This window comes from Stegostoma tigrinum, chromosome 46, assembly GCF_030684315.1.
Source record: "Stegostoma tigrinum isolate sSteTig4 chromosome 46, sSteTig4.hap1, whole genome shotgun sequence".
NCBI classification, from domain to species: domain Eukaryota; kingdom Metazoa; phylum Chordata; class Chondrichthyes; order Orectolobiformes; family Stegostomatidae; genus Stegostoma; species Stegostoma tigrinum.
The window spans coordinates 2,568,737-2,591,284 of record NC_081399.1 but is presented as its reverse complement, the minus strand read 5'-3'; the positions used below and the strand labels follow the sequence as shown (position 1 = coordinate 2,591,284).

General features: G+C 38.9%; 1 protein-coding gene across 1 annotated transcript; it reads right to left on the bottom strand.

The window, feature by feature from the left end:
• Positions 1 to 477: 477 nt before the first annotated feature.
• Positions 478 to 17,789, bottom strand: LOC125449490 (uncharacterized). The gene is made up of 11 exons (XM_059642775.1): positions 17,676 to 17,789; positions 16,980 to 17,210; positions 15,817 to 15,924; positions 14,960 to 15,112; positions 13,236 to 13,343; positions 12,343 to 12,522; positions 6,426 to 6,533; positions 5,531 to 5,713; positions 5,107 to 5,172; positions 1,481 to 1,588; positions 478 to 761 (listed from the first exon to the last, which is right to left on the bottom strand). The coding sequence occupies exons 5-11, from the start codon at positions 13,330 to 13,332 to the stop codon at positions 478 to 480; spliced, it is 1,026 nt and encodes a 341-aa protein (XP_059498758.1). The 5' UTR covers positions 13,333 to 13,343; positions 14,960 to 15,112; positions 15,817 to 15,924; positions 16,980 to 17,210; positions 17,676 to 17,789.
• Positions 17,790 to 22,548: the final 4,759 nt, after the last annotated feature.

Below are 22,548 nucleotides of genomic sequence, written 5' to 3'. Positions count from 1 at the left end.
AAGTTTGCATTTTTTCTTACGGTTGCAGCGAACTAATCGCAATACATTTTTTCTCCCAGAAACTAGCATGCTGTCATCTTTGTTTCGAAAAATGCGCTAATTGGACTTTTTTTTGGAATGTCGAAAGATTTTCAGCAATTTAAATTTTGACACTTACCTTCTGGATTATTTTTTACGCCTGTATTCAGAACACTCAAAGCTGTTTCAGTCCTTACCTCGAAAGCTGTCAACATATATATTTGTAAAATTACTTACGGCCTCATAAAATTACAACTTCAAAGTGAATTCATATTGTGCTACTTTCTCACTCGCATAGAATGGAAATTGTTTGCTAAAAAAAAGGTAAGCAACTCTTCGTTGCCTTTATGTGTAAATTTAATGAGAAAAAGTCACTGGATTTGTCATGAGGCAAAAATATATACCTTCTGTCAAACAGGTGAGCTATGGAGCTTTGCGGAATAATTCTATCACATATACTCAAAATGGACCGCCTTTGACGTTCCAGTTAGTTGTGGAAGGGCTGCTAATGACTGTAAACGGGTCGAGAAAGGGTAATGGTGCTGTTATTTCACTGCTTGTACCTTCAGCATCATTTCTAGACGACGATTGCTTGAAAGACCCTTCTTCAGAAACGTTTCTCTGCTTTTCTTTTTGCTTTGCATAGTGACGAAAATTAAGGAGAATATTTCCTTGAATGGAAGGTACGATGATAACAATCAAGAAAATGTTTGCTACATTCATTCCTGCAGTAGCTTCATGTCCTGTTTAAAAAAAATTGGGACATTCATCCATCAGCTGCCATTCGTCTTATTCATTTTAATTTTGCAATTAATTCAGACTGATTCATCTCGACCCCCCACCCCCCCGCCCCGCCGCCCCGAGAAATGAGCATGCTCAGATTCCAGGTTCGATTTAGTGCGTCAGAATCCTGTTCCTTCTATTATACACAATCAATGATGGATCTGGAGGAATATGTCCCTTTACATTTCAGAACAGCATTTGCAGAAAGCAAATCGAGAAAACCATGGAGTTCACACAAATAGCCATACACACAGAGACTGTTTTCATATATCTTCAACATGCAACGTTCCTAACGAAAGGACAACCCGCAAATGTAGAGAGAGGCACAAACGTTTTTACTTTTGATGAAGAAAAAGTGTTAAACATGTGAAAGTAAAATATAATATCAAATCCCAAAGTTGCATGAAATTTTGAAGTAAATTTTAATCTGGTTCACATTCTACATACTTTAAAATTGAATAATGCAACGACAATTTCGGATGTGAGAAACGTTTATGTGAATGTCAGTTTCCATAAGCAAAAACATACGGGGTGAAGAGATGTGTTGACTTAAAGTAAGAATCCAGGATAAAAAGATATTGCTTATCATTGGAGTCACCCTCATGATTCTGAATTCTTGCAGTAGTGTGTAGCTTGTGAAATATCTCATCTAGGTCTTTTTTCAAAAGAGAGATTTTACCTTTCTCATTGTTTGCGGTTGCAACATCCATTTGTGTTCCGAGACATACCAATGTTGCAAACACGAAGCAGAGATCAATTGTAATTAGCCACATCATTCTTTTGATCTCTGTAAATTATAGAGCATGACATGAACATTTGCATTGAAATATTTATAAGCTCAGCATTTTTTCAAATGTTACTGGCGTATGAAATTCCATTGATTTTGTTTCTCGCTCAATGTCAGTTTGCATTTTAATACCACGAGCCTCTTAGCATGGATTTTACATCTGTCAGATCAAAATCAAGACAGGACTACTCAAAAAGACCATTGCTGACATTATTGTTTTCTGAAGCTCCATCTTCCAAATCGCTTGACTAGTTTTCTGTTCAGATAAGTGAACACAGCAAAGCCCTGAGATAACAAGGTGTAGAGCTGGATGAACACAACAGGCCAAGCAGCATCAGAGAAGCAGGAAAGCTGACGTTTCTGGTCAGGATCCTTCTTCAGAAAACCCTGAACGTATTCCAGGACAGAAGATCCACTTTACGCTGGGAATGAAAATTCTATATTCTCAAAGAAAACGTTATATCGCATCGTCGTGCTTATCGCAACTCCAGCTTCCCTGGATGGTTTTAATGTCTTATTATCATTCAACTAGTCTAACCCCTGCAGAATCATGTAGTTTTAGAACGACTGATGGTGGAACCTCCCGACATTCAATGAATGCGACTCAATGTTCTCCAACGTTTCTCATGTGAGTAATAGGCAGCACAAAGCGTAGGACCCAAAACTGTGTGATATCGAGAGCAGAAGGAAATCTCTCCATAATTACATGAGAGCGTATGTCCCAATTACCAGCATTTGTGGTCTTTTTTCTGCATATGCTGCCTGAACATTTCAAATTGATTGGCATTCCTACAATTTTCATTCTTGCTCCCATTCATGCTGCAACTGTACAAAACGCTCGTGCGGCCTCACTTGGAATATTGCGTGCAGTTCTGGTCGCCCCATTACGGGAAGGATGTGGAAGCATTGGAAAAGGTGCAGAGGAGATTTACCAGGATGTTGGCCTGTCTGTCGGGCAGGCCCTATGAAGAAAGGCTGAGGGATTTGGGTCTGTTCTCATTGGAGAGAAGGAACCTAAGAGGGGATTTAATACAGAAATACAAGATGATCAGATGATTAGATAGGGTGGACAGTGAGAGTCTTTTTCCGAGGATGATGACTTCAGCTTGTACAAGGTGGCATAGCTGCAAATTGAGGGGTGATAGATTTAAGACAAATTTCAGAGGCAGGTTTTTGCATCAGAGAGTGGTAACGGCGTGGAACGCCCTGCCTGCCAATGTAGTTAACTCAGCCACATTTGGGTCATTTAAACAGTCCTTGGATAAACATATGGATAATGATGGGATAGCGTAGGGGGAGGGGTTTAGATTAGTTCACATGTCAGCGCAACATCGAGGGCCGAAGGGCCTGTTCTGCGCTGTATTGTTCTATTGTCTATGTTCCCTTGTTAGAGTGAAGAAAGAAATCCAAGGAATTGAATTAAAAACTTAACATGACCCTGCAGTCATTGCTCATAATAGATAACTTTAAAACTCGTAGATAACTTTAAAATAATGGGAATAAAAACTGGTTGACATGGAACCCAACAGTAAATCATATTTTGTGAAAAAAACAGGCAATATTTGTTATACTTCCTCTCCTGACATTGTGATCATTTTTGATCTTTTCTGTCACGTTGTTCGTATCCTCTGTATTTGACATTTGACGACCTGATGCTGGATCAGACCAAAACGAAGCTTTACTCAAATTTATATGCAATGTATAAAATGAAGTAGCGTCAATGAGATTTTCTCACATGGCGTTAGAAAGGGAAATAATAAATTGTTACATCGACCTGACCCTTCATTAACAGCTGGAGTCATGCAACCATAACGCGCAGAAACAGACACTTCTGTCCAACCTGTTTCACAAACTAAACCAATCCTATTCGCATGCGCTTGACCCAAAACCCTCTGAACATTTCTTGTTCATACACCTCTCCAAGTCTGTTGTTAAATTCTGCAATTTTGTCTACTTCTTCAGTTTGGCCAATCTTTGTCTCTATAATGATTAAAGGTGGGAAGGAGGTCATTAATATTTTACAAAACAGCACCTTTGGCTGTGAATATTGAGGCAAAGCAATTTAAACAGGTCTGTTTTGTTTTTACTCTTGAGTGTTGAGAATTCATTTAATCATTTATAATTGCACACTTGCCTTTTAGATGATCTTCTAAGTATGTTTTCTCATTACTTATACATGATTCCTTTCTTACTTTTACCACAATATCCAATGCCTTGTTAATTTTGCAAACACTGTGTTCAGTATTAATTCATCGTCCAGTACTACAAAGTGATCATTTCACTGAACAAAGACTGTTCTATCTGTTGGCATGCATAATATTCTGCTGCCTATGAGATGTACATTTATTCACCCGATCACATACAGTCCTTCCTTGAACATTGCGGAAAACAGAATACGTTACGCTACATCACTTTTGGTCTTTGCAAAGTAATTTGCTTGTTCAGTTCTGGGGAAGGATCGCTCAACTTAAAATGTTAGCTCTGATAACACTCTAGAGATGCAGGCAGACCTGCTAAGCTTTTCCAGTAATTTCTGTTTATGATTTTGATTTCTTTTTCTCCCTAAAATTATGACCACCTGGCCAATCTATCAAATTAAGATCTGATATAATGAGTTACCTCAGGTGGATTGGAGACCAGTTATTGATACTAACATTCAATTCTTCGACCAGCACAGATTACAATTGCAGGGCTCACTTTCACAAACTCTCCCCCTGTCTGAGGTGTAATTACCCTCTGGTCACACTACCACCCGCCAATGCTGCTAACTCTGACAGCAGAACAGTGATGATGGTACCTTCACACTGAGATTGCTCGGTCCTTTTAAAACTTTCAACTCTTTCATTTATTGATGATTCCACTCCCACAACACTTCAAACATTCCCTCACTGTATTATCTCAAACTTTATAAATAGCTTAAAATAATGTGAATAAAAACTGATTACCATGGAACCCACAATAAATAGCATTCAGTGAAAAGCTGCTGCCACTTCTCCCTTCTTATCATTTTCATATCTGCGGCACATTTCTATCACAATACTCATTACTCGCTCTTATATAGGCTACTTTAAGTCTTTTTACTGTTCTTTGTATCTTTCCCAAATCATGAGGCTTTTTTTGAATATTTAGCCTGAACGTATGAAATTGATTTTCACTGTGACTTCTTTCTTTCCAGCTCTCATTCTCTGGTTAGAAAGTGAAGAATAAACACGAAGGAATTGAATTTCAGACTTTTTGTGGCCCAGCAGTCATTGCTCACGTGTCCAAAATTAGTCATCCCACCGCAAACATTTTGACAACACTGACTTAAAAGTTTCTAATTTCAATGGTTCCCGAAGTCTTTGTCAGCAATGAGTTCGGAAAGTTTGCATTTTTTCTTACGGTTGCAGCGAACTAATAGCAATACTTTTTTTCTCCCAGAAACTAGCATGCTGTCATCTTTGTTTCGAAAAATGCGCTAATTGTACTTTTTTTTGGAATGTCTAAAGATTTTCAGCAATTTAAATTTTGACACTTACCTTCTGGATTATTTTTTACGCCTGTATTCAGAACACTCAAAGCTGTTTCAGTCCTTACCCCGGAAGCTGTCAACATATATATTTGTAAAATTACTTACAGCCTCATAAAATTACAACTTCAAAGTGAATTCATATTGTGCTACTTTCTCACTCGCATAGAATGGAAATTGTTTGCTAAAAAAAAGGTAAGCAACTCTTCGTTGCCTTTATGTGTAAATTTAATGAGAAAAAATCACTGGATTTGTCATGAGGCAAAAATAGATACCTTCTGTCAAACAGAAGAGCAATGGAGCGTTGTGGAATAATTCTATCACATATACTCAAAATGGAACCCCTTTGACGTTCCAGTCATTTGTGGAAGGGCTGCTAATGACTGTAAACGGGTTGAGAAAGGGTAATGCTGCTGTTATTTCACTGCTTGTACCTTCAGCATTATTTCTTGACGACGATTGCTTGAAAGACCCTTCTTCAGAAACGTTTCTCTGATTTTCGTTTTGCTTTGCGTAGTGACGAAAATTAAGGAGAATATTTCCTTGAATGGAAGGTACGATGATAACAATCAAGAAAATGATGTTTGCTGTATTCATTCCTGCAGTAGCTTCATGTCCTGTTAAAAAAAAATTGGGACATTCGTCCATCAGCCGCCATTCGTCTTATTCATTTTAATTTTGCAATTAATTCAGACTGATTCATCCCCCCCCCCACCCCCCCGCCGCCCCGAGAAATGAGCATGCTCAGATTCCAGGTTCGATTTAGTGCGTCAGAATCCTGTTCCTTCTATTATACACAATCATTGATGGATCTGGAGGAATATGTCCCTTTACATTTCAGAACAGCATTTGCAGAAAGCAAATCGAGAAAACCATGGAGTTCACACAATAGCCATACACACAGAGACTGTTTTCATATATCTTCAACATGCATCGTTCCTAACGAAAGGACAACCCGCAAATGTAGAGAGAGGCACAAACGTTTTTACTTTTGATGAAGAAAAAGTGTTAAACATGTGAAAGTAAAATCTAATATCAAATCCCAAAGTTGCATGAAATTTTGAAGTAAATTTTAATCTGGTTCACATTCTACATACTTTAAAATTGAATAATGCAACGACAATTTCGGATGTGAGAAACGTTTATGTGAATGTCAGTTTCCATAAGCAAAAACATACGGGGTGAAGAGATGTGTTGACTTAAAGTAAGAATCCAGGATAAAAAGATATTGCTTATCATTGGAGTCACCCTCATGATTCTGAATTCTTGCAGTAGTGTGTAGCTTGTGAAATATCTCATCTAGGTCTTTTTTCAAAAGAGAGATTTTACCTTTCTCATCGTTTGCGGTTGCAACATCCATTTCTGTTCCTCGCTCTAACAATGTCGTAAACGCGAACCAGAGGGCAGTTGTAATTAGCCGCATCATTCTTTTGATCTCTGTAAATTATAGAGCATGACATGAACATTTGCATTCAAATATTTATAAGCTCAGCATTTTTTCAAATGTTACTGGCGTATGAAATTTCATTGATTTTGTTTCTCGCTCAATGTCAGCTTACATTTTACGACCTCTGGCCTCTTAGCATGGATTTTACATCTGTCAGATCAAAATCAAGACAGGACTACTCAAAAAGACCATTGCTGACATTATTGTTTTCTGAAGCTCCATTTCCCAAATCGCTTGACTAGTTTTCTGTTCAGATAAGTGAACACAGCAAAGCCCTGAGATAACAAGGTGTAGAGCTGGATGAACACAACAGGCCAAGCAGCATCAGAGAAGCAGGAAAGCTGACGTTTCTGGTCAGGACCCTTCTTCAGAAAACCCTGAATGTATTCCATGACAGAAAATCCACTTTACGCTGGGAATGAAAATTCTATATTCTCAAAGAAAACTTTATACCGCATCGTCGTGCTTATCGCAACTCCAGCTTCCCTGAATGGTTTTAACGTCTTATTATCATTCAACTAGCCTATTCCCTGCAGAATCATGTAGTTTTAGAACGACTGACAGAGGGACCTCCCAACATTCAATGAATGCGACTCAATGTTCTCCAACGTTTCTCAAGGGAGTAACAGGCAACACAATGCGTAGGCCCCAAATCTGTGTGATATCGAGAGCAGAAGGAAATCTCTCCAGAATTACATGTGAGCGTATGTCCCAATTACCAGCCTTTGTGGGTTTTTTTCTGCATACGCAGCCTGAACATTTCAAATTGATTGGCATTCCTACAATTTTCATTCTTGCTCCCATTCATGCTGCAAATGTATAAAACGCTCGTGCGGCCTCACTTGGAATGTTGCGTGCAGTTCTGGTCGCCCCATTACAGGAAGGATGTGGAAGCATTGGAAAAGGTGCAGAGGAGATTTACCAGGATGTTGGCCTGTCTGTCGGGCAGGACCTATGAAGAAAGGCTGAGGGACTTGGGTCTGTTCTCATTGGAGAGAAGGAGGTTAAGAGGGGATTTAATAGAGACATACAAGATGATCAGAAGATTAGATAGGGTGGACAGTGAGAGTCTTTTTCCGAGGATGATGACTTCAGCTTGTACAAGGTGGCATAGCTGCAAATTGAGGGGTGATAGATTTAAGACAGATTTCAGAGGCAGGTTTTTTGCCTCAGAGTGTGGTAAGGGCGTGGAACGCCCTGCCTGCCAATGTAGTTAACTCAGCCACATTTGGGTCATTTAAACAGTCCTTGGATAAACATATGGATAATGATGGGATAGCGTAGGGGGAGGGGTTTAGATTAGTTCACAGGACAGCGCAACATCGAGGGCCGAAGGGCCTATTCAGCGCCTTATCATTCTATTGTCTATGTTCCCTTGTTAGAGTGAAGAAAGAAATCCAAGGAATTGAATTACAAACTTAAAATGTCCCTGCAGTCATTGCTCACATTCATCCAAAATTAGTCATCCTACTTCAGTAGATTTAGTTAATAATACCTTTAGTTAACAATGTCGCAGAAGTCTCAATAGTCACTGAAATACTTTTAAGCAACTTATTCAGGCGGTATTTTTATTTTGCTTTACAAACGAATTAACTTTTTGCAGAAAATTATGCGCTGACAGGTATCTTTGTTTTATTGTAAGAAATGCTCTGATTGGAGGGGTTTTTTTGGAATTTTGAGAAGATTTTCAGCAATTTATATGTTGATACTTACCTTCCAGACTACTTTTTACACCAGTATTTTAATCACTCAAAGGTGTTTCAGTTCTTATTTCGGAACCTGTTAACATGTATGTTTGCAAAATTATGTCTGAAGAATTGCAATAATCATAAAATTGCAGCTTCAAAGCTAAATGACATTCTCAACAGGCTCAATGGCCTGAGCCTGTTCCTAGATTCCAGCACTCGACTGGGACAGGGAGTGTCAGTCCTAATTTTAGCGAACACACTTGTGTTTCTTTGCACCAAAGGACTGTAAATTGCATTTGTGATGGAGGAAACTTTGAAATGAAGCGCTAACGCAGTATAAAAATGTGAAATTGCTTGCCATTCTGAACTTTATTTATCCTGAATTCATTCTCTAGTTTGAAAGGGAAGAATGAACTTAAAGGAATTGAGTTGCAGACTATTCATGTTATTGCAACTATGAGTATATATATATTGAAAATTATGACCACATATCAGTGGATCCAGTTAACTGGTTGTTACAAACATATTATTTTAGTTCTTTGTTTAAGCATTTGTAAACAATAAGCGTAGCTTGTGATACTTCCTCTTGCCTTAAGCTTCAAGCACGCCCATCACATTGGGTTTTTTGAACAACAATCTGTGCTGAATGTTTTCCTTAAAAAAATTACTACTCAGAAAAAGGGTTTATTTTTTCTGAACCTTGAGAAGCTGTTAAGTAAATTATTATTGTATGCCCAACTTTCAGATTATCTTCTTTCTATGTATTCGAATCACACTGAGGTGATGTATTTCTTTTATTCTGCAATAATTGGTGCCGTGAAAGTTTTTCAAGCATCGTATTTAGATGTAATTTCATCGTCCAAAATTAAAGGACGGACATCTCACTTAATAAATACTGTCAAATCTATTTGCATGCATAATATTCTGCTGCCTATGAAAGAAACATGTATTCACATTGCTGAGATAAGAACACAATGGTCCATTGTTACTTTATAGAATTCTAACATGACTATGCACTCCTTTATTCTATGCTTAAGTTACCAATGCCCTGTGTTCGTTCACTTTTGAGGAAGGGTCAGTCAACAGGAAACATTAACTCTGATTTCTCTCCACAGATGCGTCAAGACCTCCTGAGCTTTGCTAGCAATTTCTGATTTATTTCACCAAATCTTATCCATGACTTTGTGACAACATGACCTATCAATCAATTGGATGTGTGATGTAAATAGACAGCTCAAGTGGCTTGGCAACCAATTCTTCCACCAACTCGGTTTACCAATGAAAGGCTCTCTATTTCAGACTCTCACTTTGCTTAAGGTACAATGACCCTCTGGTCAGACTACAACCAGGCAATGCTCTCAGCTGACGGAGGAGGACTGTGGCTACTTTACCTTACCTTGGTCTCTGTAAAACAGTCAAAATCCAGTCACTTACTGATTATACCAGCTTCCTTCAAGACATCCCTTACGTATGAACTCACACCATTCAGGCTCTGCTACACTTGGCACTGTCCCATTGAAGTGGCTCAACCAGACAAAAAAAAAAATTCTCCCTCGGTATAAACTAACAAGACTTTCTTTTTCAATTTTCAACACAGCTTTCAAATGACCAAGTTCAGTCCAGCACTTTCGACATTACGTAGATAACTTAAAAATAATGGGAATAAAAACTGACTGCCATGAAACCCAACAGTAAATCATATTTTATGAAAAAAAGCAGGCAATATTTGTTGTACTTGCTCTCCTGTCAGTGTGATAATTTTTGATCTTTTCTGTCACATTGTTCGTATCCTCTGTATTTGACATTTGACGACCTGATGCCGGATCAGACCAAAGCAAAGCTTTACTCAAATTTATATGCAATGTATAAAATGAAGTATCGTCAATGAGATTTTCTCACATGGCGTTAGAAAGGGAAATAATAAATTGTTACATCGACCTGACCCTTCATTAACAGCTGGAGTCATGCAGCCATAACGCGCAGAAACAGACACTTCTCTACAAAGTGTTTCAATAATTAAACCAGTCCTATTCGCCTGCGTTTGACCCAAAACCCTCTGAACATTTCTTGCACACACGCCTCTCCAAATGTGTTGTTAAATTCTGCAATTTTGTCTACTTCTTCAGTTTGGCCATTCTTTGTCGTAAAATAATGATTAAAGGTGGGAAGGAGGTCATTAATATTTCACAAAACAGCACCTTTGGCTCTGAATATTGAGGCAAAGCAATTTAAACAGGTCTTTTTTTTACTCCTGAATGTTGCGAATTCATTTAATCATATATAATTGTACACTTGCCGTTTAGATGATTTTCTAAGTATGTTTTCTCATCACTTATACATGATTCTTTTTTAACTATACCACAATATCCAGTGCCTTGTTAATTTTGCAAACACTGTATTCATTATTAACTCATCGTCCAGTACTACAAAGTGATCATTTCACTGAACAAAGACTGTTCTATCTGTTGGCATGCATAATATTCTGCTGCCTATGAGATGTACATTTATTCACCCGATCTCATACAGTCCTTCCTTGAACATTGTGGAAAACAGAATACATAACCCTACATCCCTTTTGGTCTTTGCAAAGTAATTTGCTTGTTCAGTTCTGGGGAAGGATCGCTCAACTTAAAATGTTAGCTCTGATAACACTCTAGAGATGCAGGCAGACCTGCTTAGCTTTTCCGGCAATTTATGCTTATGATTTTGATTTCTTTTTCTCCCTAAAATTATGACCACCTGGCCAATCTATCAAATTAATATCTGATATAATGAGTTACCTCAGGTGGATTGGAGACCAGTTGTTGATACTAACATTCAATTCTTCCACCAGCACAGATTACAATTGCAGGGCTCACTTTCACAAACTGTCCCCCTGTCTGAGGTGTAATTACCCTCTGGTCACACTACCACCCGCCAATGCTCCTAACTCTGACAGCAGGACAGTGATGATGGTACCTTCACACTGAGATTGCTCGGTCCTTTTAAAACTTTCAACTCTTTCATTTATTGATGATTCCACTCCCACTACCCTTCAAACCTTCCCTCACTATTATCTCAAACTTTATAAATAGCTTAAAATAATGTGAATAAAAACTGATAACCATGGAACCCAAAATAAATAGCATTTAGTGAAAAGCTGCTGCCACTTCTCCCTTCTTATCATTTTGATATCTGCAGCACATTTCTATCACAATATTCTTTACTCGCTCTTATATAGGCTACTTTAAGTCTTTTTACTGTTCTTTGTATCTTTTCCAAATCATGAGGGTTTTTTTTGCATATTTAGCCTGAACATATGAAATTGATTTTCACTGTGACTTCTTTCTTTCCTGCTCTCATTCTCTGGTTAGAAAGTGAAGAATAAACACGAAGGAATTGAATTTCAGACTTTTTGTGGCCCAGCAGTCATTGCTCACGTGTCCAAAATTAGTCATCCCACCGCAAAAAATTTGACAACACTGACTTAAAAGTTTCTAATTTCAATGGTTCCCGAATACTTTGTCTGCAATGAGTTCGGAAAGTTTGTACTTTTTCTTACGGTTGCAGCGAACTAATTGCAATACTTCCCCCCCCCCCCCCCCCCAGAAAGTAGCATGCGGACTGTCATCTTTGTTACGAAAAATGCGCTAATTGGTCTTTTTTTTGGAATGTCTAAAGATTTTCAGAAATTTGTATTTTGACACTTACCTTCTGGATTTTTTTTACGCCTGTACTCAAAACACTCAAAGCTGTTTCAGTCCTTACCTCGGAAGCTGTCAACATATATGTTTGTAAAATTACTTACGGCCTCATAAAATTACAACTTCAAAGTGAATTCATATTGTGCTACTTTCTCACTCGCATAGAATGGAAATTGTTTGCTGAAAAAAGGTAAGCAACTCTTCGTTGCCTTTATGTGTAAATTTAATGAGAAAAAAAAACACTGGATTTGTCATGAGGCAAAAATATATACCTTGTGTCAAACAGGAGAGCAATGGAGCGTTCGGGAATAATTCTACCATATATACTCAGAATGGACCTTTGACGTTCCAGTCATTTGTGGAAGGGCTGCTAATGACTGTAAACGGGTTGAGAAAGGGTAATGCTGCTGTTATTTCACTGCTGGTACCTTCAACTTCATTTCTTGACGTCGATTGCTTGAAAGACCCTTCTTCAGAACTGTTTCTCTGATTTTCTTTTTGCTTTGCGTAGTGACGAAAATTAAGGAGAATATTTCCTTGAATGGAAGGTACGATGATAACAATCAAGAAAATGTTTGCTACATTCATTCCTGCAGTAGCTTCATGTCCTGTTTAAAAAAAAAATTGGGACATTCATCCATCAGCCGCCATTCGTCTTATTCATTTTAATTTTGCAATTAATTCAGACTGATTCATCCCCCCCCCCCCTCCCCGCCGCGCCGAGAAATGAGCATGCTCAGATTCCAGTTTCGATTTAGTGCGTCAGAATCCTGTTCCTTCTATTATACACAATCATTGATGGATCTGGAGGAATATGTCCCTTTACATTTCAGAACAGCATTTGCAGAAAGCAAATCGAGAAAACCATGGAGTTCACACAATAGCCATACACACAGAGACTGTTTTCATATATCTTCAACATGCAACGTTCCTAACGAAAGGACAACCCGCAAATGTAGAGAGAGGCACAAACGTTTTTACTTTTGATGAAGAAAAAGTGTTAAACATGTGAAAGTAAAATCTAATATCAAATCCCAAAGTTGCATGAAATTTTGAAGTAAATTTTAATCTGGTTCACATTCTACATACTTTAAAATTGAATAATGCAACGACAATTTCGGATGTGAGAAACATTTCTGTGAATGTCAGTTTCCATAAGCAAAAACACACGGGGTGAAGAGGTGTGTTGACTTAAAGTAAGAATCCAGGATGAAAAGGTATTGCTTATCATTGGAGTCACCCTCATGATTCTGAATTCTTGCAGTAGTGTGTAGCTTGTGAAATATCTCATCTAGGTCTTTTTTCAAAAGAGAGATTTTACCTTTCTCATCGTTTGCGGTTGCAACATCAATTTCTGTTCTTCGCTCAAACGATGTCATAAACGCGAACCAGAGGGCAGATGTAATTAGCCACCTCATTCTTTTGATGTCTGTAAATTATAGAGCATGACATGAACATTTGCATTCAAATATTTATAAGCTCAGCATTTTTTCAAATGTTACTAGCGTATGAAATCCCATTGATTTTGTTTCTCGCTCAATGTCAGTTTGCATTTTACTACCGCTGGCCTCTTAGCATGGATTTTACATCTGTCAGATCAAAATCAAGACAGGACTACTCAAAACGACCATTGCTGACATTATTGTTTTCTGAACCTCCATTTCCCAAATCGCTTGACTAGTTTTCTGTTCAGATAAGTGAACTCAGCAAAGCCCTGAGATAACAAGGTGTAGAGCTGGATGAACACAACAGGCCAAGCAGCATCAGAGAAGCAGGAAAGCTGACGTTTCTGGTCAGGACCCTTCTTCAGAAAACCCTGAACGTATTCCATGACAGAAAATCCACTTTACGCTGGAAATGAAAATCCTATATTCTCAAAGAAAATATTACATTGCATCCTCATATTTAACTCAATTCCAGCTTCCTTAAATAGTTTAAACGTCTTATTATCATTCACCTAGTCTATTCCCTGCAGAATCATGTTATTTTAGTACGACTGAAGTTGGAACCTCCCGACATTCAATGGATGTGACTCAATGTTCTCCAACGTTTCTCATGTGAGTAATAGGCAGCACAACGCATAGCCCTCAAATGTGTGTGATATTGAGAGCAGAAGGGAATCACTGCATAATTACGTGTGAGCGTATGCCCCAATTATCAGCCTCTGTGGTTTTTTTTCTGCATATGCAGCCTGAACATTTCAAATTGATTGGCATTCCTACAATTTTCATTCCTGCTCCCATTCCCTGGTTAGAGTGAAGAAAGAAATCCAAGGAATTGAATTACAAACTTTACGTGTCATTGCTCACATTTATCGAAAATTAGTCATAACACATCAATAGGTTTCGTTCGTAATTTCGTGAAAATTTCGACTTTCGATAGTTTCTGAAACAATAGTAAGTAATCAATCCAGCCGTAATTTTTCTTATGCATCACAATTCCAGCGCATTCATTGTATTTTTGTTTGTAAAACTTCGTCTGCTGACTGTCGTCATTATTTTTTAAAACAAATCTAATCAGCGTCTAAGCTTTTTTCTTTGAACGGTAAAAGGATGTTCAGCAATCTACACTTTATCACTTTAGCCGTCACAATATCTTTCTCGCCTGTATTCGAATCACTCAAAGGCGCTTCAGTTCTTCAGAAGCTGCTAACAAAAATGTTTGCAAAATGTCATTTGGCTTGAAGAAGTTCACAATTCGTAAAAGTGCAACTTCAAAGCTAAAACATGCTCTGCTTCTTTTTCACTAATATCGAATAGAAAAGATGTACGAAACAAAGCCAGTCAACACTGACTTGTCTTTATATGTAACTTGAAAAGAATACAAAAATCTAACTGGGTGCCTCATTTGTTTTGAGACAAAAGTCGATAGCTTCTGAAAAATGAAAGAGCAAAGGAGAATTTGGGAATAATTATACGACAAGTACTCAAAATTGACCATATTTAAGGTGTCAATTCATTACCTAAAGGCTGCTTATGACCGTAAACAGGTTGCGAAAGGGTAATGCTGCTTTTATTTCATAGCTTGTCCCTTCAGGACTATTACCTTGCGACGAACGTTGGAATGGCTGATTTTCAGAAGTTGGTCTGTGATTTGTACTTGACTTTAAATAGTAACGAATGCAAATTAATAAAATTAATATGGCAGCGATGAATAAAGTGATGTCTCCTTCATCCTTTCCTTCAACAACTTCATGTCCTGTTAAAAAAAGGAACATACTTCGATCAGTCGTCATCCACGTAGTTTATTTAATTTTGCATTTATTTCAGACTCGTTCATTTTTTCTTTCAATTTGTTCAGGGTTTTGGCTGAGATCAGTGTCTTGATTTTATGTAGTGGCTCAGAGTCACTTTCCAGCTGATGTACACGTTCATGTATGGATTATGAGGCATACGTTCCTTCACATTTCAGAACAAAATTTGTAAGAATCAAATCTGTGGTATTGAGAAAACCATGACATTCGTAGAAACATCCATACACATAGACGGTGCTCAAATGCTTTCACCACATAAATTTCCCAAACATAATCACACGCATGTAGAGACAGGCACATATCTTCTTACTATGAAGGTCATGCATCATTAAACACTTGTACAGAAATTTGACATCAAAGCAAAAAAAAGAGATTTACATAGAAATTTTAATCTGGTTTACAGCCCACATATTTTAAAACTGAATTAGATAATGAGAAACTCAGTAGTGGAGATTTTCGCTTGTATATTAGTTTCTGCAAACAATGCACTCGGGATGAAAAGACATGCTGTCCAAATTAGTTTAAAGATAGAATCTTTTATTAAGAAAAGAGATTTCATAGCATTGCAATCATGTTCATGATTTTGATCATATGCAGTTTTGGATGGTTTGAAGTATACCCCATTTACTTCATCATAAAAGTGATTTACCTTTTTCACTGTATGAAGTCCCAGGAGCTGCTGTTGTTCCTCTGTACGAATGTACTACTAACGTGAGTCAGAAGAAAGCTTTAATTTCGCTCTTCGTTCTTTTGATTACTGTAAAGTATAAAACGAGATCTCAAAGATGGTATTCACATATTAATATACCGAGCATTTCCCAAATGTTACTGGTGTATCATTGTGTTCGAAATCAATGTTCCATTAATTTAGTTTCTCCCACAACATCAGTATGTATTCTTTTCCCATTCGCCTCACAACATTGGTTTTTCAATCTGCCACATCAAGATCAAGAGAGTGGACAAGCATATGGACATCCATGGAATAGTGTAGGTTAGATGGGCTTGAGATCAGTTTGACAGGTCGGCACAACATCGAGGGCCGAAGGGCCTGTACTGTTCTGTAATGTTCTATGTTCTATGTTCTATTCAGAAAGGCCATAGCTGATATTATTATCTTATCAAGCTCCATTTCCCAAATTATTTGACTAATTTTCCGTTCAGATACATAAACACTGCAAAGCCTTGAGCATTTTCCAAGACCCAGCATCCATTGTTTTGAAAAATACCTCTTCCAATTTTATACTGTATGATTGAGTTTATCACAACTTCAGCTACTCAAAGAGTTTGAACATCTCATTGTCATTCACCCTGCCTATTCCCTTCAATATCGCATCGTTTGTTTTCACTGAAAGTGAAACCTTCCAACGTTCAAAGAATGTGATTCAATATTCTCAAATATTGCATGAGGGACTAACTGCCAGCAAAACCCACAAATGTGTGTAATATTTACAGTCCCCAACTCTGTGTGTGTGTGTGTGTGTGTGTGTGTGTGTGTGTGTGTGTGTGTGTGTCTGTGTGTGTGTGTGTGAGAGAGAGAGAGAGAGAGACTATATGCATGTGTGCGTATGTGTCTGCAGATGGTCGTGGCAAGGGGTGAAATCTAGGCATGATGAATGACTATGTGTATTTTTGATTAAAGTTTCAATGGACAATACCCAGCCAACGTGGTAATGTAGGAGCCACATACCACTGACAGTAAACTGTATGGTGTTGTTAGATTTACTACTCATGCTAGATGTGGGTAGTAATTCATATCGTTTCAGAATTGCCTCAGCCTGTTTGTGTAATGGTATAAAATAAGTACTTTCTTACCGTTGTATTTGGAAAGAGTTCAAACTCCGGAGTGAGTCCTGGACACCCTCGCCCTGCACCAACACTTGAACGAAGTTCTCAAATGCTGATTTACTTTGCTGATTCCGAGTCTCTGCCTGTCTTTACAGAGGTCACTTTTATGAGAGTATGATCGCCCTGCGCGCTTTCCAGCGGACAATGGAGAGCATTTTACAATAGCTACACCAGATCGGTATTTACCTGGATGATGTGCTAATGAAAAGGAAGACCGATAAAAAAAAACATTTGAAGAACTTAGACATCGGGCCTAGACATTTTCCCCCCCAAGTTACTGTACACCTTAGAAGAGGAAACAATGTGTATTTCAGGCGTCCCAAATGACATTCTAGCGCTACAGGGTTGACAAAACCCGGTTGGAAGAGGAACGTGTCCTGTCTCCCATAAGTGTCCGGGTGCTTCGGTCGTTTTATGCGTGAGTGAATTATTTTCAAAAATTCACACCATAATCTTGAATCCATCTTGGCCCCCCTTCACCTGTTATTCGGTTATATCATCAATGCACTTTCTTGTAAAATAAATCTCAATAATTCTCGATTCAAGTGTACGATAAACACCTGAGCCTGCCACATTTTGAGAATGGCAGCATTAATAAACATTACTGCCTCTACAACGTATATTTAAGCAAAGTAACTCGGCTGAACACAATCCAGGACTTACCTTACGTTGAAGTTTCTGATTTCTTCTAAACTATCCCCTCTCACCATTTCCCGTGGCTTAAACAGCACATGTAACAATGCGGTCACAAAGATGACCTTTAACCAGATCAGTTAACTCTGCAACACCCGCTTCCTGATTCTGAGATTTATCTGGATCTTACACACCTCAATATAACACAAATTAAGCATTGATTCTATGGAACAGAAGTACATTATGAAAATCACTGGCGCCATTTTAATCATCTCAATTTCCAACACAGCAAACAGAGCAGAGAAAATTACCTACGTCCCTCTGATGCGGGAATCAGGCTACTTTGTATCTAGTACTGAGCAATAAGATACATTTAGTAAATGATTGTGCCATGAAACAGACCCGAATGCAGTCACTGTAAAATGGTTCAAATTTAGCATTCAGTTCCAGGGCGAGAAATGAGTTTTAGAAATAACGATACTAATCCTTATCGAGTGTAATTACAAAGGAACAATGATGGAGTAAGATAAGTTAGATTGGGAAAGGAATTTAACACAAAAGACAGTTTGAAAGACAGAACCGATAGTAGATGTTTTATAGTTAATTACATTAATATAACCCAATGAGGGTTCGAACTAACTAGATAAGTTAAGGATAGCATCGCATTTTTTAAAAAATGTACAAATAGCAAACTGGGATTTGCATTTGTGTCAAAACAAAATCAACAGAAGACTACAAAACAGTGATAAAGAGGCAGTCAGTAAGCCTGGTGGGTAACAAAGGAGCAAAAGTAGGCCATTCAGCCCTTCGGGCCTGCAATGTCTTTACGGAGGTCAGAAACAGATCACTCGTTGATAAAGTTCACAGAATTGTACAGCGTGGAAACAAATCCTTTTGCCAAATTAATCCATGCCAAACAAGTTTCCCAAATTGAACTGGTCACATTTCTCTGCTTTTGGTTCACAAATCCTCTAAATCTTTCCTATTCATGTACCTGTCCAAATGTCTTTAAAATTACGAAGTTATGCCAGACACCCCCACATCCTCTGCAGCTCTTTCCATATCCATCCCACCCTCTTTGTGAATCAAAGAATCCTTGCAGTAGGGGAACTAGCCATTTGGCCCTTCAAGTCCACAACAATCCTCCAAAAAGCATCCCTCCAATTGACATTCCCATTCCCTATCCCTGTAAACCTGCATTTCCCATGGCTGATCCACCCTACGCATATTCCTGGAGAGTATGGGCAACTTAGCATGGTCAGTTCACCCAACGTGCATATCTTTGGACTGTGGGAGGAAACCAGAGCACGTGGAGGAAATCCATCAGGAGAATGCAATAACTCCACACAGACAATTCATGGTTCATAGAATCCCTACAGCGTGGATACAGGCTCTTTGGCCCAACTCTTCCAGACAGACTCACATAGCATCACACCCAGGCCCATTCCCCCTACAACCCACTCCTCCCTGAACATTATTGGCAACTTAACATGGCCAATTCACCTAACCTGCACATCTTTAAACTGTGGGAGGAAACTGAAGCACCTGAAGGAAACCCACACAGACACGGGGAGAATGTGCAAATTCCACAGAGACAGTTGCCTGAGGGTGGAATCGAACCCAGGACCCAGGACCATGGTGCTGTAAGGTAGCAGTGCTAACCACTGAGCCACTATCAAGCCCATCAGTTCTCTTTAGAACTTTTCCCTTCCCACCTCATATCGATATTCCATAGTTTTGGACGCCCCCACCCTGGGAAAAATACATTGTCCATTCACCTTATCTGTGCCCCTCATGATTTGTTGAGGTTGTGCAGGACATTGGTCAGTCCTCTTCTGGAGCACCTTCGCAGCTCCGTATGCCCTGTCACAGGAAAATAATCTCTCTTGGACTTATTTAATGACACAGGTTCTACAGATTTCTGGAAGAGAGAATTTTAAAGGTTCACCGCCGTCTATGTGTGTTCAGCTCAATGATAAGTCGCTTGCATTTCATTGTGAGGCTCTTTCCCTAGTTGTGGACCACAAAGACTGCCAAAACATACCTTCTACACTCTTTGCACTACTCCCAACTTGGTAAATTTATATGAGATCGCCTCACATTCTTCTGAACTTTCCAAACAATAGAGACTCCGTCTCCTTGATCCCACGTAATAAGATCATTCCGCCATCCCAGGAATCGGCATGGTTCAGCTCATTCCCTCTTTGGCAAGTGTGTTCTTTCCGAGATAAGGGGAGTAACACTGCACATAGCATTCGTGATGTGGCTCCAGCGGTGTTTTATAAAATTGAAGCATGATTTCTTTGCTTCAGTTCTCAAATCTGAAGGAGAATCAAGAAAGGAGAACCTAATTTTGACTTTCTAATTCATTGCTCAACCTGGCAAACCAGCTTCCTGTGAGTTCTAAACAAGAAGAATTTACGACATCTACATTTTCTAATTTGTCATCATTTCATAAATACTCTGCTGATTCATTTTTTTCCCAAGCAAAGTGAATAACATCTCAGTTTATCCACATTATAGTCTCTCGACGTCTGCTTGCTCACTCTCTAGTCTCAAGTTGATGGATTCTATTGTAAGTATGGTCAAGTTATCATGGTGGGAGCACTACTTTCCAGAGTGGATGGTCAATATGAATACTTGCTGCCATCTTAACAAGGACTGTACCACTCTCCACACCTCCAAATACTGTCCAGAATGTCTCATTGGCAGCTAAACTGTTGAGTGCTGAGTCAACTCAATTTCATCTTCTTGATTCTCGACACTCAACAAATTCCACTGTTATCTTAGAACATAGAACATAGAACATAGAACAGTACAGCACAGAACAGGCCCTTCAGCCCACAATGTTATGCCAACCATTGATCCTCATGTATGCACCCTCAAATTTCTGTGACCATATGCATGTCCAGCAGTCTCTTAAATGAGCCCAATGACCTTGCTTCCACAACTGCTGCTGGCAACGCATTCCATGCTCTCACAACTCTCTGTGTAAAGAACCCGCCTCTGACATCCCCTCTATACTTTCCTCCAACCAGCTTAAAACTATGACCTCTCGTGTTAGCCATTTCTGCCCTGGGAAATAGTCTCTGGCTATCACTCTATCTATGCCTCTCATTATCTTGTATACCTCAGTTGGGTCCCCTCTCCTCCTCCTTTTCTCCAATGAAAAATCTTGTACAGCCTGGAAACTGGACAGATCGTTCCATTGCAGTGCTACCCTAACTACGTCTGCTGATGGGTGTTGAGTCCCTTCCAATAACCCCCAGCCCTTCCTCCAGCTGGTTAACAACACAGAAAAATATGGATTGGGGTTTGGGCAGGTAGTCAGCAAAGGCTTCCTTGCCCGTGAGATTTCATAGGTCTCCAAGTTGACAAAGAGGATTCGCTGGGCACCTGATTCCTGATTGTACAGTGGGTTGGCATCACCTCTGGAGGGTAAGTCCTGTTACTGGGCATAAACATACTCAGGAATGGTGGGTTCTGCTAAGAAGGCTGTCAGATAGGATTCAGAGTTAATGGATGTAGCAGGCTATTCAGTAAGAGTCTGTGAGACAGGTCTCCCGATATTAACAAATGTCCTGGACCTCGATAATGAAGGATTATCAGTGTAGATCCGGGTGCCTCGGTTGATGACACTTGATCCATTTTGTTTAATTATTTTCATTCGACTTTGTAGATGTTTGACACAACAGATGCAGTCTCATCATTTTTGTCGCTAGTGATATATTGGCAACAGCAAGTAAGGTTTGCAGATGTATTTCATTTAGGGACATTATTGAGATAGTTTCACAAAATTCGACCATGCTCATTATTATCCTCAATTTCTTTTCAAAAAAGGTTAATGAGAATTCATTTAATTCATTTTGTTTTTCACTATTGAGTAATTTGGAACCTTGTTGCCAGAAGATTTGAGTGGAGACCTAGATTGCTATTTCCTCCACACAACTCTCTTAGGCTGCCTGCACATGCACATGGTACACAGTCTGTCTGCCATTGCGCAGTCATGTTCTTTTAGAGCATATGGGTAGAACATTCAACACCCTAACTCACACTGCTTTGTTAATATGTAACAAATGCCATCCTTTATTAGGATTTCTGTAATCCTAGTTATCAAAGAAGCAACTTTAGGTACTGGAAGCCAAGGGCCACCTCAACTCTGACAAATGCAATTGGATTCCACTGCCTTTCTGTTTGCATTGCATTAACGTTAGCAAAAAATAAAATGCCTTTTTATGTGGCATCTTCATAGCTTGACTATTTGCTCGATGGCTGCAACTTTTGTTTACAGCTTGTTTAACTCATTTTTCTCAACAACCTGTTCATAGATGGCATTACACACCTCGGTAACACGTAAGAATTGAACCCAGACCAACTAGTCGTAGGGGAGGGACACTACCACTGATAAACAAGCAGGACCCCTTTCTTTGCAACTATTATGCACCAACTGATAATCAGAATATGCTGATTGGGCAGTCTTCGCTTCATTCCATTGAATGAAATGTAAGAATACCAGTCAGCACACATTAAAGTAATACTTAATTCCCTCAAAATCCCAATGTAAAGGTTTCATTCTAACATCTGACCTGATGTTTGGATTATTGTTTTGACTGATAAATGTTACTGCTGCAATGTGGTTCTTGCTTCATGAATTCTAGTCTTTTCTCACATTATAAGAAGCAACAACGTTCATCTCTTTGCACTGCATACTTCGAGTAAAGATTAATCATTAAATAGCATAAAAGTCAGCAATGTGGTTATAAAGATGACCTTCAGCCAGGCGACCCCAAGTTAGTAACAACTGAAACAAAAGCCAAACTGGCTAAATGCCATTTTTTTACTTCCATTTGCCATTGAGCGTGAGGCAAATTGCTACATGCCTGTAAGCAGTGCTAAGCTTTAA